Genomic DNA, 13,677 nt, shown 5'->3' with positions numbered 1-13,677 from the left:
CGATAATATAGATCCCGCATTAATAGGAAGCACTAACACCCTGCACTGCTGTGGATTACCGACTCCTCTCTGCTAAGTAAATCTGCAGCAGTCCTTTATACTGCCAACAGATTTGTCTTTCCACATTAGGACTTTAATAAACCCACTTTGTCGCGAAAGGTCATGACCGACTGATGCATGGCGTGTGTGAAAGAGCTTCACGTCGGCCACCATTTATATCAGGGGATCTGGAAACGTGAACTTTGCAGTGTGCACAGATGAGATAATGCGTCACAGGCCGTGACAGCGTCACACAAACACCTCTGAATACTAAGTTTGGTTTCCAATTAAATCCATGGGGAACGAAAAAAGCGTCAAAATGATTTATCAAGATGTTTAATATACTTTTAAATCATGTACACGCAATGAACAGTTCAAAAGCATTTGATTAAATTTTGATTTTGTAATAATCTCTAACACACACGCTCACACAAACACACACCGCAGCCAATTCTGTGGTAGCTCACACATCCAGTACAGCCGTTTTAAAAGGGCTTCAGTGAAATGACAGAAATAATCCAATTAATCAAGAGTCTGCAGTTGTAACAGACTGGATTTTCTAGTCTTCTTACAGCTTACACACACTTAAAAGACTTAAACGATGGGCTTAATTCCAGAAAGCTGTAGCAAACAGATTTACAGGCAGGGTTTCAGCTCAGGTGCAGCCCGAAGCCTCATTTCAACATTACTGGTATCAAGAGCGTGGGAATATCTCTTCACCCAGATGGGGAACTGGTGGCCATGTGGTTTTTACGTCTTTTTTTCCTCCTCACATGTGGGCTGAAGTGTTTATCTCATGTCTAATCAGAAAAAAATTAACCTGATGGTCAGTTTAGGCAATAAGAAGAGAGTAAAATCTGATTTGAGACTCAACGAGCTGCTCTAATCAATTATTCTGAGCTGGGAGCACGCCTCGCTGGTGGCCCTGGGACGCTGTCAGCAACAGGAGGGTGGTGGAGGGCCTGACTGTCACTGATGCTCCACACATGACGACGCACACACACGCCAAGAACAAACACAAAATAAACCGAGGAATGACTTCAGTACGACGGCAGGCAGAGCCGCCAGGTCTTCAACTATCCGCCTTATTTGAGGAGTTCAAAGAAAACGACTAACAAACACAGAGATTCTGCTGACAGCAGGGTTCCAGAAGCCTCTTCTGCCTTCAGACACTAAAGCAAACATCTACAACATGACAGCAAAAATGTAGCTTGTAAAGATTTGTGTTAGGAGCAGACCACCTGTTTCAGACAGACGGAACGAAGGTTTCCTGACGCCTTTAAACCAAACGTTGACGGCAGCAGAAGCTAAACACTCTAATTTGTATACAGTGTGGTTTAAAAGCCTCTTGCAGAGGAAGCAGAAACAGCCGAGGTTCTTAAAAAACAGACGAGCAGAACAAATTTCAGGAGCTCTTGAGACAAAACACATTTAGAAGAGACGTGACATCATGTCCAGAAAGAATCTTGTATCAAGAAACAGGTAAACAGAATTAAAAAGAGCTGATTGACGCGCGGGAGCGAAGCCTCAGCTGAAGCTGAAGCTGCGCTGACTGAAACAGGCTGTAAGGGCTGTTGCTCAGGTCAGAGCAGGCCCGTCTCTGAGGGCAGTGGCTGGGTCCGAGTAAGGGTGCTCTTTATTCAGTTCTTCAGAATGGCCTCGTAACTCTGGAACACACACTGGGAAACCTCCGGAGCTCTGCATTTCAGAGAGACCTGAGGGAGCAAAGAGACAGGAAATGAACCACAGGACTCCACGTTTAGGCTCCTCCGGCACACACACACATCTCAATTATTATTGCGAGATTGCATTTTATTCTACATCTACTGCAAATATTGGCTGATTTTTGGCTAAAAATACATAAAATTGTGACATTTAAGTCACTGTTTTATGTATTTATACAAGACATGCATAATCCAGCCAAATTCAAAGCCATACGTGTCTGGATGCTTCACAACCCTTTCCTACAATGTCGCTATGACAACCAGCCGCTTGATGAAGTCCAAGCAAGAACCAAAACCAAGCAGAGTTGTGGTGAACTGAGAGTCCTCTGCAGTGGGAAAACAGCATCAAATCCAGTTGTTCTGGCATGTTGGTAGCACAAACATTAAAGCTGCACACTTATTTATGTGAAGAGGCAGCAGAATCCTGCTGAGCTGAAATCAACTACCAGCTTAAGAGCTACTTAGGAAAATGAGCCGATGTTACTGATGGCATTGTTGCCATGGGGACAGATGGCAGATAAGAACTTCAAACTTCTGGCTAAAAAAGTGCCCCAATTCTGTGCTGCATAAACTATAAATATCTCATGAGCTCCAACGAGAGTAAGCCAAATGAATTATAAAGACCACTGGGAAGTTTGGGTTTTAAAAATTAAGAGCTCGGCTGTACGCCCCAGGAACGCTGTTCTGCAATGACTGACTGGAAATATTAAGAAGTTTGGATAAGAAACAGTCCTCAAACTTCAATTACGATCTCAATTGAATTTTGGTATGAAAACCATCTCCAGCTAATGAATTGTGGTCTTCTTAATGTCCTGTCTCGAGAAGAAGGATGAATTTCAGGACAAAAACAACAACAGGCCAGTGCCGAGCTTCTAAAATTAGCTGCAGACAAAGACTTTGGCAGCCTGGTTCTAATGCTGCTCGCCAACGAAGGGGAGGAACAGAGCGGCGGCTCGGAGAGAGCGAGCGACAACACAAGCAGAGCGGTCAAATCCGGAATTCAGGTCTTTGCTGAACTGCTCAATGACAGCGGACGCAAACACATACGCTCCGTGGTACTCACCATGTAGTTCGGGTTCCCTGCCTGCACCTTCAGCTCAGCCAGCACCCAGATGCCGTTTGTAAGTTTCATGGACTGGTACAACATGTCCTGACCGTCCACGGTGCGCTTTGCTATGGTGAAGACGTTGCTAGCTTGTAGTTTGTTGGAAGCCGCATCTGTTGAAAGGAGATCATCGAAAATTTGACGGTACATTCGACAGTGACGTGATCCAATCAGAATACAGACGAGGTTGCAGGAAGAACTGCTGCAGAAGTGAAAATGCTTTCATACAATGCCATTGCTACCTGAGTTGAGATGGCAGTCTTTGACCTGAAACTGTGATTCGTTGTCGTTGGGAATGTCTTTCCATGTGGCGAGGAACACTTGCCGGTCTGCAGAGGGAGACACAAAAAGTGCACATCAAAAGCAGATCTGAGATAACAGAAAGGTTCTCATTAAAAAGATGCAGAATATGGCAGCAATGTGAAAAACACATAGCTACAAATGTAAAATCTGGGGGGTGGGGTGGGGGTGCACCCTTCTTTTGAATCAAAGGCGCACATCAGGGGGACAGACGTGCTCGTGTTGTTTTTGGATGCTTGATCAAATCAAAGCTGCGTCCTGATGAATCATTCCAGCAGAACGGAGATGATTTGTTGGTATTGTAATGAGACAATCAAGGTGCTTCACAAAATGGAACAGAAATAAACCCCCAAAGTGCACTTGATGTGTATTATGTGCAGGCAATTGTGTGGCCAAATCAAATGAACAAGCTCGGCGGGGCAGACGGTCACTCGCGCGCACGTCTACTTTGAAATTTACCCGACGCTCGTAATGAGTCCTTGTTCAGCCTGAAAAACCTGCTGACGTCAGCGAGGTTTTTAGTGAAGTGATTCAGAGACGCTCGCCACTCACCCATCTTTCCATCTTCCACAAACAGCAGGCTGATGGGGTACTGGCAGCTGAAGTAAAATATGTCAATGTTGTTCTTAATGGCAACCTGTGAGAGTCGTTACAGTCGGGGGAAGGGGGTAGAGGACAGGATGAGGAGGAACAGAGAGCGATGTAGTTAATTACTTTTCAAGCGCCCTTTGAGGACACACGCCGCTTCCTGTGTTGAATGAATAACAGAGCCGAGGTCCTCGGAGTACTGTCACAGATGCACAGACACAGTAAAGGGTGGCGCTGAAATAAACAATAATTGATGTGTCCAAACTGCTGCCATGGGCAGAGGAGGGACCTGATTGGCTCCTCGTCTGCAGGTTCCACCTCTGGCCATCTGTGATGCAACAACGCTGCTATATGAAAAGCCAGTGAAAGAACAGGCAGCGACACCACGGGCTGCTCAGCAACAAAGTGCTGAGGGAATCACAATGAGCCAGACCCCAGAATAGGCACAAGAGCAGCCCATTAATAAATGATTCATGGCGATGATGGTGTTTTATTTCCAGGTGGACTGCAGGGGCGAAGATAACGCGGTGTATTCTAGCATGTACCTGGGCCACATTAGCTGCGTGGGCAGCCATGGAGCAGGAAATACAAACACATCTCTAATAGATCCCTTGAAGACACAGAAAATGAGCAGCTCTGAATTAATGGTTAATTTGAGATAATTATCTTATCTTTTCTCCATGAAAACATATAATGTGTCGACTAATCTCGTCCTCCGGTATCGTGGATATTCTTTCATTAATATTATGTGGTCATTATGAAAAAACCCCTCAGGGAGCAGAAACAGGTGTGGTGGCAATTTCAAGAGGTGACGTTTACCTCTGTAAAATACAGGTGACAAAATGATGAATCACACATTAAGCATGACTGTTGACAGACAATTAAAGCTATTAACTCGATAGTTTTGTCAATTACTGCAGGACTCACGGGCAGCACAGCAGAAATGATAACTGAGGCCAGCAGAAACAAAGGAATCATGTTTGGTGACCCCCCCATCATCAACCTCCACTCTTATCTTCTCTCTCCAGCTGCTCCTCTCCACCATTCTGCCCAGCTAACAGAAATATCCTGATCTAAAACAGGCCGACCGATTAAAAACTGAATCATTTTATTCAGTTCAGTTTCACCGTAGTTCTGGAGGATCAATTTTAAAGTTTTGTCACAGCAACTAAAAAAAGCAGCATGAATTCTGTGGAACCTTGATGACAGGGTTGAAGTTAAATTTGACTTCTAGTCTGTATTTGAGACTAAAAGAAGCTCTGTGGAAAAGTTGCACCTCTGTCATCGAGAATAAAGTTGGGGAAAGAAAAGAATCCTGTGGAAGGATTTAAAGTCAGACTGAGAAGGTCACCTGTAGGTTAGTGAGAGGTTCCATCTTCATGACTGGTCCCACGTTACTCAGGGGGAGAGTCGCCTCGACAGTCTGGTTTGGGCTAAGAGGAGTAAGAACCTGAAGAGGACCCGCTGGACTGAGACCGAAGCTACAGGCAGAGGAGAGAAAACGAGTTACAAGGGTGAGGCTAAAATATGCTCCATCCAATTAGCCGTACATGGTCCCACCTGTTTTTGTTAAACTGGATGGCAAAATCTGCCATTACACTCATGGCTTTGTTAGTGAGGGTCATTTCCATTTGGATCACACCTGCACGACGAGAAAACGTCCCGGATATTTCCAGACCTTTAGCCTTCATGGCTGGGAGCCAAACCTTAGTGGAGGGGGGAAGAGCCATGCTGTTCTTAGGGCCACCGGTTTTTATATGATTTAATAATATGTCTCCTCCCAACTCAAAACTCACTGTTTTTGGAGGGGTGTACACTCCCATGGGCATGCCAACTCCACCTCCAAGGTCAAAGAGGTCATCCAGGCCACCGCTCACAGGGGCACTGAACGCCGGGGGCACCGCAGCTGGTGGAGCACCAAAACCAGCCCCCATCTGTGAGCCAACAAGCAAAACATTGATGAGCCATCAGGGATAGGAGGCATAAATGAATAGAATCTGGGACATTACTTACAGCAGGACTTCCTCCAAGATCCCCACCGAGCTGGGGTAGGAGGAGGGGAGAAAGCACAGAAATTCATCCATTATTCTGGGTTCTGGATTAAAAACGAGTCAGAGTAGGGTGACTCGAGACCTACAGCCTAACCTAAAATGACACTGAGGATTAGATTAAACTCTGTTTTCATACACCAACCCTTCGCTGTTCCTGCAAATGTGAATCAGTGGCTTTTGAAATCCAACAAGCTTTGTGGCAACACTGAAATACATCTGTAGTTGACCGAATATTTGGGGTGCAGCAACCAACAAATATAGAGTCTGAACAGACATGGTTGAACAACAGAAACACAAATCCTCGTCTAAATGGAGTGAGAGACCAACGCGTAATAAGGGGAGGTGGGGAGGACTACTGCAGGGACAGAGCTAATGCAGTACAATGTGGGGGGGGGCTCTAGCATGGTCCCTCGGACCAACCTCAGTGGGGCTGTAATCTGTGGCCGATGGGGACTGATGAGAGAACTGAGGTGACTGAGGAGTGTCCGTCCGCAGGGGAACAGGTGGCTGATTGAAACATGAGACAGATCAAAGAAGCCAGACAAGAAAAGAGGGATTTGAGGATTCCACTGCATGCTGAATAGATGATGACAAATGAAGAACCAACATTTCAGGGTGAAGAATGGGAACAGAATAGATCGAATGAATTATTAACTACGGGCCTGACACTCTCTAAATGTTGTGCCCCCCTCCCTTCATGTAGTTACCGGTTCAGATTCATCTCCCATCTGCAGGTGCAGCAGTAGACAAAGAAAACACACAGGAGTCAAATAAAAAGGGGGGAAAAAGCACCACACAAAAGCCAGGGGGAAATGTTTTAAACATGCGTTACCACAAGTAGAGTGTAGCTAAAATGTATCATATTAGAGGCTCTTTAGAAAGAAAGACCTATTAAATGTCAGCTGAGACCTGAGGCCTTTATCAGTGATGATGATTCATCAAATACTGGTCATTTGATCCTTATGACCCAAGTTTAATTGAACAAATTTAGCAAAGGTGATGAACCGCAGACACTTGTAGGCTCCTGTTTCTAACAGTTTAAGATGGTGTGAATCAGACCGCCACTGGTGTGTGGAAGACCGACCAGGCTGTCCAGCCCTCCTCCGAGGAGATCCACAGCACCCATCTGCATCCCAGAGGTGGGGGGTGGGACGCTAGCAGGAGGTGTCAGGTCCAGATTAAGCAGATCTCCCAGGAGGTCACCCTGGGATGGGATGACAGCCGGCGGCGCCTCAGAAACTCCAGCTGTAGAACCTGTCTCTGGGCTGTCAACACTCTCCCCACTAAATAAGACGATAAAAACTCATCACTGCCTTCATCTCCTTTTATCTTTATCAGAAGACGTCGGGCACTTACGATCCACCACTGGCAGGAAGTCTTTTGTGCTGAACACCACGGCTGCCCTCAACGAAGGCACTGGGGGGCTTGTGGTAGACAGAGGCCAGAGTTCCAATGTGGCAGATAAGCTCCTCCAGCAGTGTGGGTTCGATCAGATCCGTTTCTTCTGAGATCAGTGGCTTCTCTGCCAGAACCACCTCTTTAGCAGCCACTGGGTCTGTGGACAGCAGACGCCAATAGATGTAACCGCGGTCCCGGAGGTCCGGGTTATCAGAGTCCTGAGGAGGAGAGGCGAGTATTCTCAAATGTCTGTGAGCAGGAACGGTGGCAGTGAAACAAAGCTGTTCTTCCCACCTGTGTAGCCAGGCTCAACACCTGCTGCACAAGTTCCTGGGTCTCAGTGGGCTTTTTCAGGAACAGCTTAACAATTGCCGTCAGAAGCTGCAGCTGCACCTACCAGACAAAAGCAACACAAATTTAAAGCATTTTCATCCTCAAGAACACCGACGTGACCAGGACCATCTTGAAGTAAATCTTTCAAAGCTAAACCCCTCATTCCCTCAAGCCCACCTGAGTGCTTTCGTCATGGAAACCCTCCAAAAAGCTCTCCAGCAGTTCATCAGCGTTGTCGATACGCTCAGCATACTCTCCCACGATCCAGATCATGGCAGCACGAGCCTCTGGCTCATCCAGGGAGTCCAGGTTTTCGCACAGAGTGGCGATCACACTCTCGTACCTGAATGGCGACACAGCACATTTCATGTGGTCCTATTATCGACACGGCAACCAGACACATTATCAGCGCCTGCTTCCACAGCCAAGATTCCCATTTCCCCTCTTCTCCTCTCTCACAGCACATCCTCGGAGATGTCACTGTGCTCCGGTCATCAGTGATCACATTCGTGTCTCAGATGGGACTTACTTATTAGGGTACTTTCGGAAGATGTCCTTAATGACAACGATGGCCTCCTGTACCACATAGTTGACCTTGGTTTGGATGAGATCTAGAAGTGTGCTGACACAGCGCTCCGCTGATTGCTATTGAATAAAAAAATATATGAAGTATATGCTGTGAACCAGGAAATAGACAGCTCACTCAAGCTCCGGGATGACTTTAAAATGCATCCTACAAATGAGTGATGTTAATCCACTTAGATGATAACCAAGATGAAAAAATGTATAAAGTGCCATTATAATTAACTTTATCTGGAGGCACATTATCTGGAGGCATATTTACACATGATACAGTCTGAAATTTTCTTCAAAAGAATTATAAGCATTTTAAGAAGGATAATTATTTGTTCTACTGCCAAACAGGCCCCTCTTCTTTGATGGAAGATATTACATTTGTATAATGCTAGGCGTAATATATTTGATGCCCAGACTGATATAATAATACTATTTTAAAAAATTGGGACATTGTAGCTTATCTTGTCATTACAAAGATGTCTGAAGCCTTTCTACTCACCTCTACTTTGATGGCACAGCGACCGATAGCTCGGACCGCTTTACGGACAAAGTCCACATCTACCTCTGTGGCGTACTCCTTCAGCTCAGCCAGGACCTGAAACACATCGTCAGTACCATTAGATCCGATTCTTTTAGAAAGGTTTTCATTCATAGGATAATAAGCTTTTTCCCAACAGTATTAACTACAGGTTTGTTACCTGGGCAATGTTAGCTTGAGATGCTAAACGAATCATGATGTCCAACTTCTCCAGTTTCACATAGATCGGGTCATTGTACTTTACAAAGAAAACCTTCATTTCATGTTTGAGGATCTCAGGACTGGAAAGAGACATTATTTTGTTTGTTAGTAGGTAGACTGAGCTTATCAAATTAAAAATGAAACAACAGGCAAGAAAGAAAACAGAATCCATGCAATTATAATTATAATGAGAGTGGGCCCAAGCCATTCTAAATAAACCTTCTACAAAATGGTCTGTGTATTTTTACCGTCTCTGTACGATGAGGTTGATGTTTCTGAGAGCCACATACTGCAGCTCGGGCTCAGCAGAGAGCAGGGTGACCAGTGGGGGGGCCAGCTTCTTCAACAAGGTGCCATAATAGTCCAAATCTTTAGGGAGCATCTCCATAAACTTCATTAACACTTTAACAGCTGACAACACCACCGCAGAGTTGGCATGCGAGAGCCGAGGGGTCACACGTTCGCAGATGCTGGAAGACATCAGGATCGAAACAGGACTTACACTTGGGTGCAGTGGCACCACGTGTCAACTGAAAACATGGATAAAGTATCTCCTCACACCTTTGGGACTCGCGGTCGTCACGAGGCGTGTAGTTTGCGAGGCAGTCGAGGATGAATATCTGTCCCCACTCGGTACACTCATTTAAAGCTGTCAGCAACTTGTTGATGGTCTGAGGGTTCAGGTCCAGCAGATTGCTGTTGGGGTGAGACTCTGCTATCTCAGACAGAGCTGCCACCGCGTTGGCTACGACCTAAAGATGAAGAGTGGAGATACATTTGTGAACAGCACACCGCTTAACACATCTGTGGAGACATCCTAGAGCTTATCAGTAAAATGCAGGAGGACGTCTGCATGACATCTAGGTGGCTCCTTAGCCGGCGGTTACCCTGCCCATAAGAGTCGTACCATGGGGTTGGAGTCGGAGATGAGATCTTTGAGGGTGTCCAGGAAGCCTTGGTCCTCCACCAACTGAGCGTTAATGTCATGCAGCTTTGCAACGCACACAGCAGCGGTCTTCCTCACGTACGGATCTTCGTCTTTCAGACACTTCCTCAGGGGTTCACACAGATACTCTGTGATCTTATCCACGCGGATGCAGCCCATGGTACGAACAGCCAAGGCTCGGATAAGAGGATTAGGATCTTCACAGTCCTAAAAATGTGGTTCAGAGTGCTTCACGTTTGGTCACAATTTCTAATTAAGTCACGTATCATACAGATTCTGTCATATTGTCTTTGATAAATATAGGGGGGGATTAATCTATTTAAATGCAAACTTGGTTAATTGAAGTTGTTTGACATCTTAGTGTGGCAGATTAGGATCCAAGGATAAATGATATTATCTGCAAAATATATACATTTTTAAATCTGTATTTAGCCTTAAGATTTTGGAACGTGGCTTCAAAGTGTAAACTAATTACCTACTTAACTGAGGGTGACTTTCAATGACAGAATGTTACCTTTACAAAGGTGTTCACGGCCATGATGGCCATGTCTGGCTGACTCTTGGCGTAGTTCATCAGGTAAAGATAGACCAACTTTTTCAATTCCAAGTTGTCCGTCTGCATGCAGTTCACGACGTCCGGGAACAGAGCGCTGCACAAGGGACAGAGAATTATGTGGCTACTGTCTCCAAAGTCAAGGTGATTCATTGCGTTGCAGTCTGACAGCAATTTCCCCCGGCTCACCTAACATCTTTGCCAACTGTCATAGATGCAATGACCTTCTTCACGGCCTCCTTCTTCTTCTCTTTCTTATCGCTGTTCAGCTCTGCCTTGAGCTCAAATATTTCCCCTGTGCAGAAAAGAGGACAATCCACTAGGTGAGAAGCATCGGTGATACTAAACGACTAAAATGAGGAATACTGGCATGTGTATGGAAAGTAGACACAGGAAAAATATTGCTTGCATCAGTAATAGCTGCTCATAAAGGCAACAAGGGCATTTTCTCAAATCTGAAACTAGGGCACCGTTTTGCACAGTAAAAAATGAATAAAATAAATAATAAACGTCTATGCTATTATATAACAATGTCGAGTTACATTATTATTAACTATTCATGTTTTGAAAGTAAGAGGAGTGGAGGATGGAGCTGGTCAGCGTTTGTATTGCTGAACAAGGCATTAAAGAAGCTAAAGAGCTTCATGGAGCCGTCGCTCCTCCTGCCTAAATATATTAACAGCTCTGAGGATGGCAGCTGACGGTTGTTATGGATGTTTTCCAATGCTTGATAACAAGACCGATCGTCTGTGTCTCAGCGGAGTGTCGCTCCCCTCTCAGCATGGATGCATCCGACTGTGAACCCGAGTAACTAATGTGTCTGTTTATAACAACAAAAGCGGAAAGGCAGCAGACTAAAAGCATCAGTACATCAACCAAACGTCCAGCAAACTGGACCTGATGGGAGCAGAGCTCAATCGCAATATCAAGGAAACAAACAAATATCATAATGTATTTTGTGTGTGTGTGAATTGTGTTTCATTTAAGATACCAAAATACCTGTTTAAAGGAATAATCAACTATATTTTATGGTTGATTATTCCTTTAAACAGGTATTTGATTCTGGGTGCCATAACTTCTGCCGTTCACTTTAGCGAATGACATCATAGTAGTGATGAAAAGGCTCCCTCACTGATCTGTACAGTAGTTATGACAGTGTAATACACAATCTTAGTTTTAGGATTGTGTCAACATTTACCTACGACGAACTGACTCTGCATACGCTTGTGTTTTTACATTGCAGCAATATGTCACATGACCCTCAAATAAACAGTATTCCTGACTTTAAAGATGAACAGTGTCAGCATAGTGACAGTTTTGGTCTAAAAATAGGGCCTTCATTCTTGCTGAGGGAAAACAAAAGTAAGAAGGATCTGTAAAATACTAATAGTTTAAAAATTTAGAGATTCAATTTTAACAAAGCACACAGGCTGCAACTGGGCAAGTGAAATGAAAAGGAATTATACTAAAAAAACAAGTATAATATAGTTGGATGAATACAAAACGGGGGCACTAGAATGGATAAGACTCTAAAATATAAAGCTCAACATGTCAGATCCGACCAATAATAATAGAGATACTTTTTATTTGGTAACTGTTTAGTTTCACTCCCACCCAGCACATAACGCCTTATTGTCCATTAAAATAGTTCCTGTATGATGCAAAAGCAATAGCAGAAAATCCTATGACTGGAAGATATTTACAAAAAGCCCTCAGCACCGAATTATCTATATTATTTATCTCAAGACCTAATATTCAAGCAAGCCTACCTTTTTTGGTGGTGGTGAAGTACTTGGAATCTGTCATTTTGGATCCGAACTGTCGATTCTCCTGTGGAGGATAAAGAGCGTGAGGGTGGCTTTCTTCCTTCTGGGGAAGCCTGGAGACTCACAACAGGAAATACTCAAAAGTGCAAGCACCGGAGAAAAAGAGGAATTCCTGTTTTCTACTGAACAAACAGTCGAGCTATAGCAAAAATTAAAACAATGGATTTGGCACAACCAGGTCTCTTAGTTTCTGTTTTTTTGCATGAATTGTCTCATTCAGCATTTGCAATCCTGCCATACCAAGAGGCAAGTTCTTACATTTTAGACAATAAATGATTTTATGACTGAAGTGTCTACGTGGTCCATACACGTCAAATCGTGGTGCATTGCATGCTTTCAGTGTTAATTATAGCTGATTATTTTCACCTACTGTTGTCTAATGTTGTAAGCAAACTGATGCACTAAAATAACGTGTACCTATGCAACAATTTTATTAACAATGCGTGTTATTAATTAAACTGCTCTCCACTTTCAGGAGAAATGAATGCAGTGAAGAGGACATTCAAACTGATCAGTAAATAATAAGGTAATAATATTAACATGTTTCTCCGCCCTCGAACAAGCGGTTGAGCTTCAGGCAGCTGACAGGTTGTTTGACAAGTTAACCAATGCTGTCGACGTAGAGTTAGCTTTCCACATTCGATTAAGGTTTATTTTGTCATTTCCACTCAAAAATGGGGAAATAGCAAATTCCCAATAATACAAGTTTACAGACTGACGAAACTAGCAGGCTACATAAGTTGACTTTACATCAATATTACTATTTAGCGAGAACGGGGATGTTCACTAGCGGGCTAGCATCAGGCTAACGGGGGATTAGCATCGCGAGTTGCGATATCCAATATCCCAACATGCTATTTTTAAATTTGCGGCAAACCTATGTAAATTTACACATTGCAATCCTGCCATCTGTTACTCACGCATAACTGATTGGCCCATTCCTGCATTGTCAAAGTAGTTAAGGTTAACTGAATGAAGCTAATGCTAAAGGCTAGCGCCCTGGTGTAGTGTTCCTGTTAGAAAGAAATGACCTTCTAAGCAGAGGCTTAGGGAGCCCTTTTGCCACATCAGTTAAGCTCTTAATCTACCGGCCTGGTTCAGACCTAACCGATGGAATTAGCGTACCTTCTGGGGTTATAATTAGGCGCGCCACCCAATGAATTAGGAGAGAAATCTCCACAAGAATCTTACCGTGGCAGCTGTAGAATGAGCTTCGCTGGCCTTTGGCTCCGCCCACTGGATTTACTTCCGCCTTTCACCAGAGTAACGTTAACGTCATATTTCAGAGTTGTTAAATAGTTTTTGGCTCAGCATTTCTAAGAAACATGTTTTTGTGTCTCTTTCAATGCAGCGAAGAGCAATTCATTATTTGCCCATAGTGATATAGTAAAACTTTTATGTTTTTTTAAAAACATATGGTCAAATGAATATAGGAAAGTCCACCACTCAACGGTGTGTTGTTCATATTTGTTCATATTTAACATTTTGCCCGTCCAGAT

At 44.1% G+C, this 13,677-nt stretch overlaps 1 protein-coding gene across 4 annotated transcripts; it reads right to left on the bottom strand.

The window, feature by feature from the left end:
* Nucleotides 1-359: 359 nt before the first annotated feature.
* On the bottom strand, nucleotides 360-13,436 carry ap1b1 (adaptor related protein complex 1 subunit beta 1). 4 transcript variants are annotated; one of them, XM_057032512.1, is made up of 23 exons: nucleotides 13,370-13,436; nucleotides 12,122-12,182; nucleotides 10,542-10,647; nucleotides 10,314-10,449; nucleotides 9,761-10,006; nucleotides 9,415-9,605; nucleotides 9,102-9,323; nucleotides 8,813-8,933; nucleotides 8,614-8,709; nucleotides 8,068-8,183; nucleotides 7,716-7,881; nucleotides 7,500-7,598; nucleotides 7,164-7,423; nucleotides 6,892-7,090; nucleotides 6,515-6,535; nucleotides 5,770-5,799; nucleotides 5,553-5,690; nucleotides 5,317-5,462; nucleotides 5,108-5,237; nucleotides 3,721-3,805; nucleotides 3,111-3,197; nucleotides 2,827-2,981; nucleotides 360-1,754 (listed from the first exon to the last, which is right to left on the bottom strand). In XM_057032512.1, the coding sequence occupies exons 2-23, from the start codon at nucleotides 12,156-12,158 to the stop codon at nucleotides 1,680-1,682; spliced, it is 2,862 nt and encodes a 953-aa protein (XP_056888492.1). In that variant the 5' UTR covers nucleotides 12,159-12,182; nucleotides 13,370-13,436; the 3' UTR covers nucleotides 360-1,679. The 4 variants fall into 4 exon arrangements, with proteins under 4 accessions (XP_056888492.1, XP_056888493.1, XP_056888490.1 ...); XM_057032513.1 differs by lacking the exon at nucleotides 13,370-13,436 and adding an exon at nucleotides 13,304-13,348; XM_057032510.1 differs by lacking the exon at nucleotides 13,370-13,436 and adding an exon at nucleotides 13,099-13,140.
* Between the last annotated feature and the right edge of the window lie 241 nt (nucleotides 13,437-13,677).

This window comes from Takifugu flavidus, chromosome 5, assembly GCF_003711565.1.
Source record: "Takifugu flavidus isolate HTHZ2018 chromosome 5, ASM371156v2, whole genome shotgun sequence".
NCBI lineage: Eukaryota > Metazoa > Chordata > Actinopteri > Tetraodontiformes > Tetraodontidae > Takifugu > Takifugu flavidus.
This window is presented reverse-complemented; position numbering and strand designations above follow the sequence as displayed.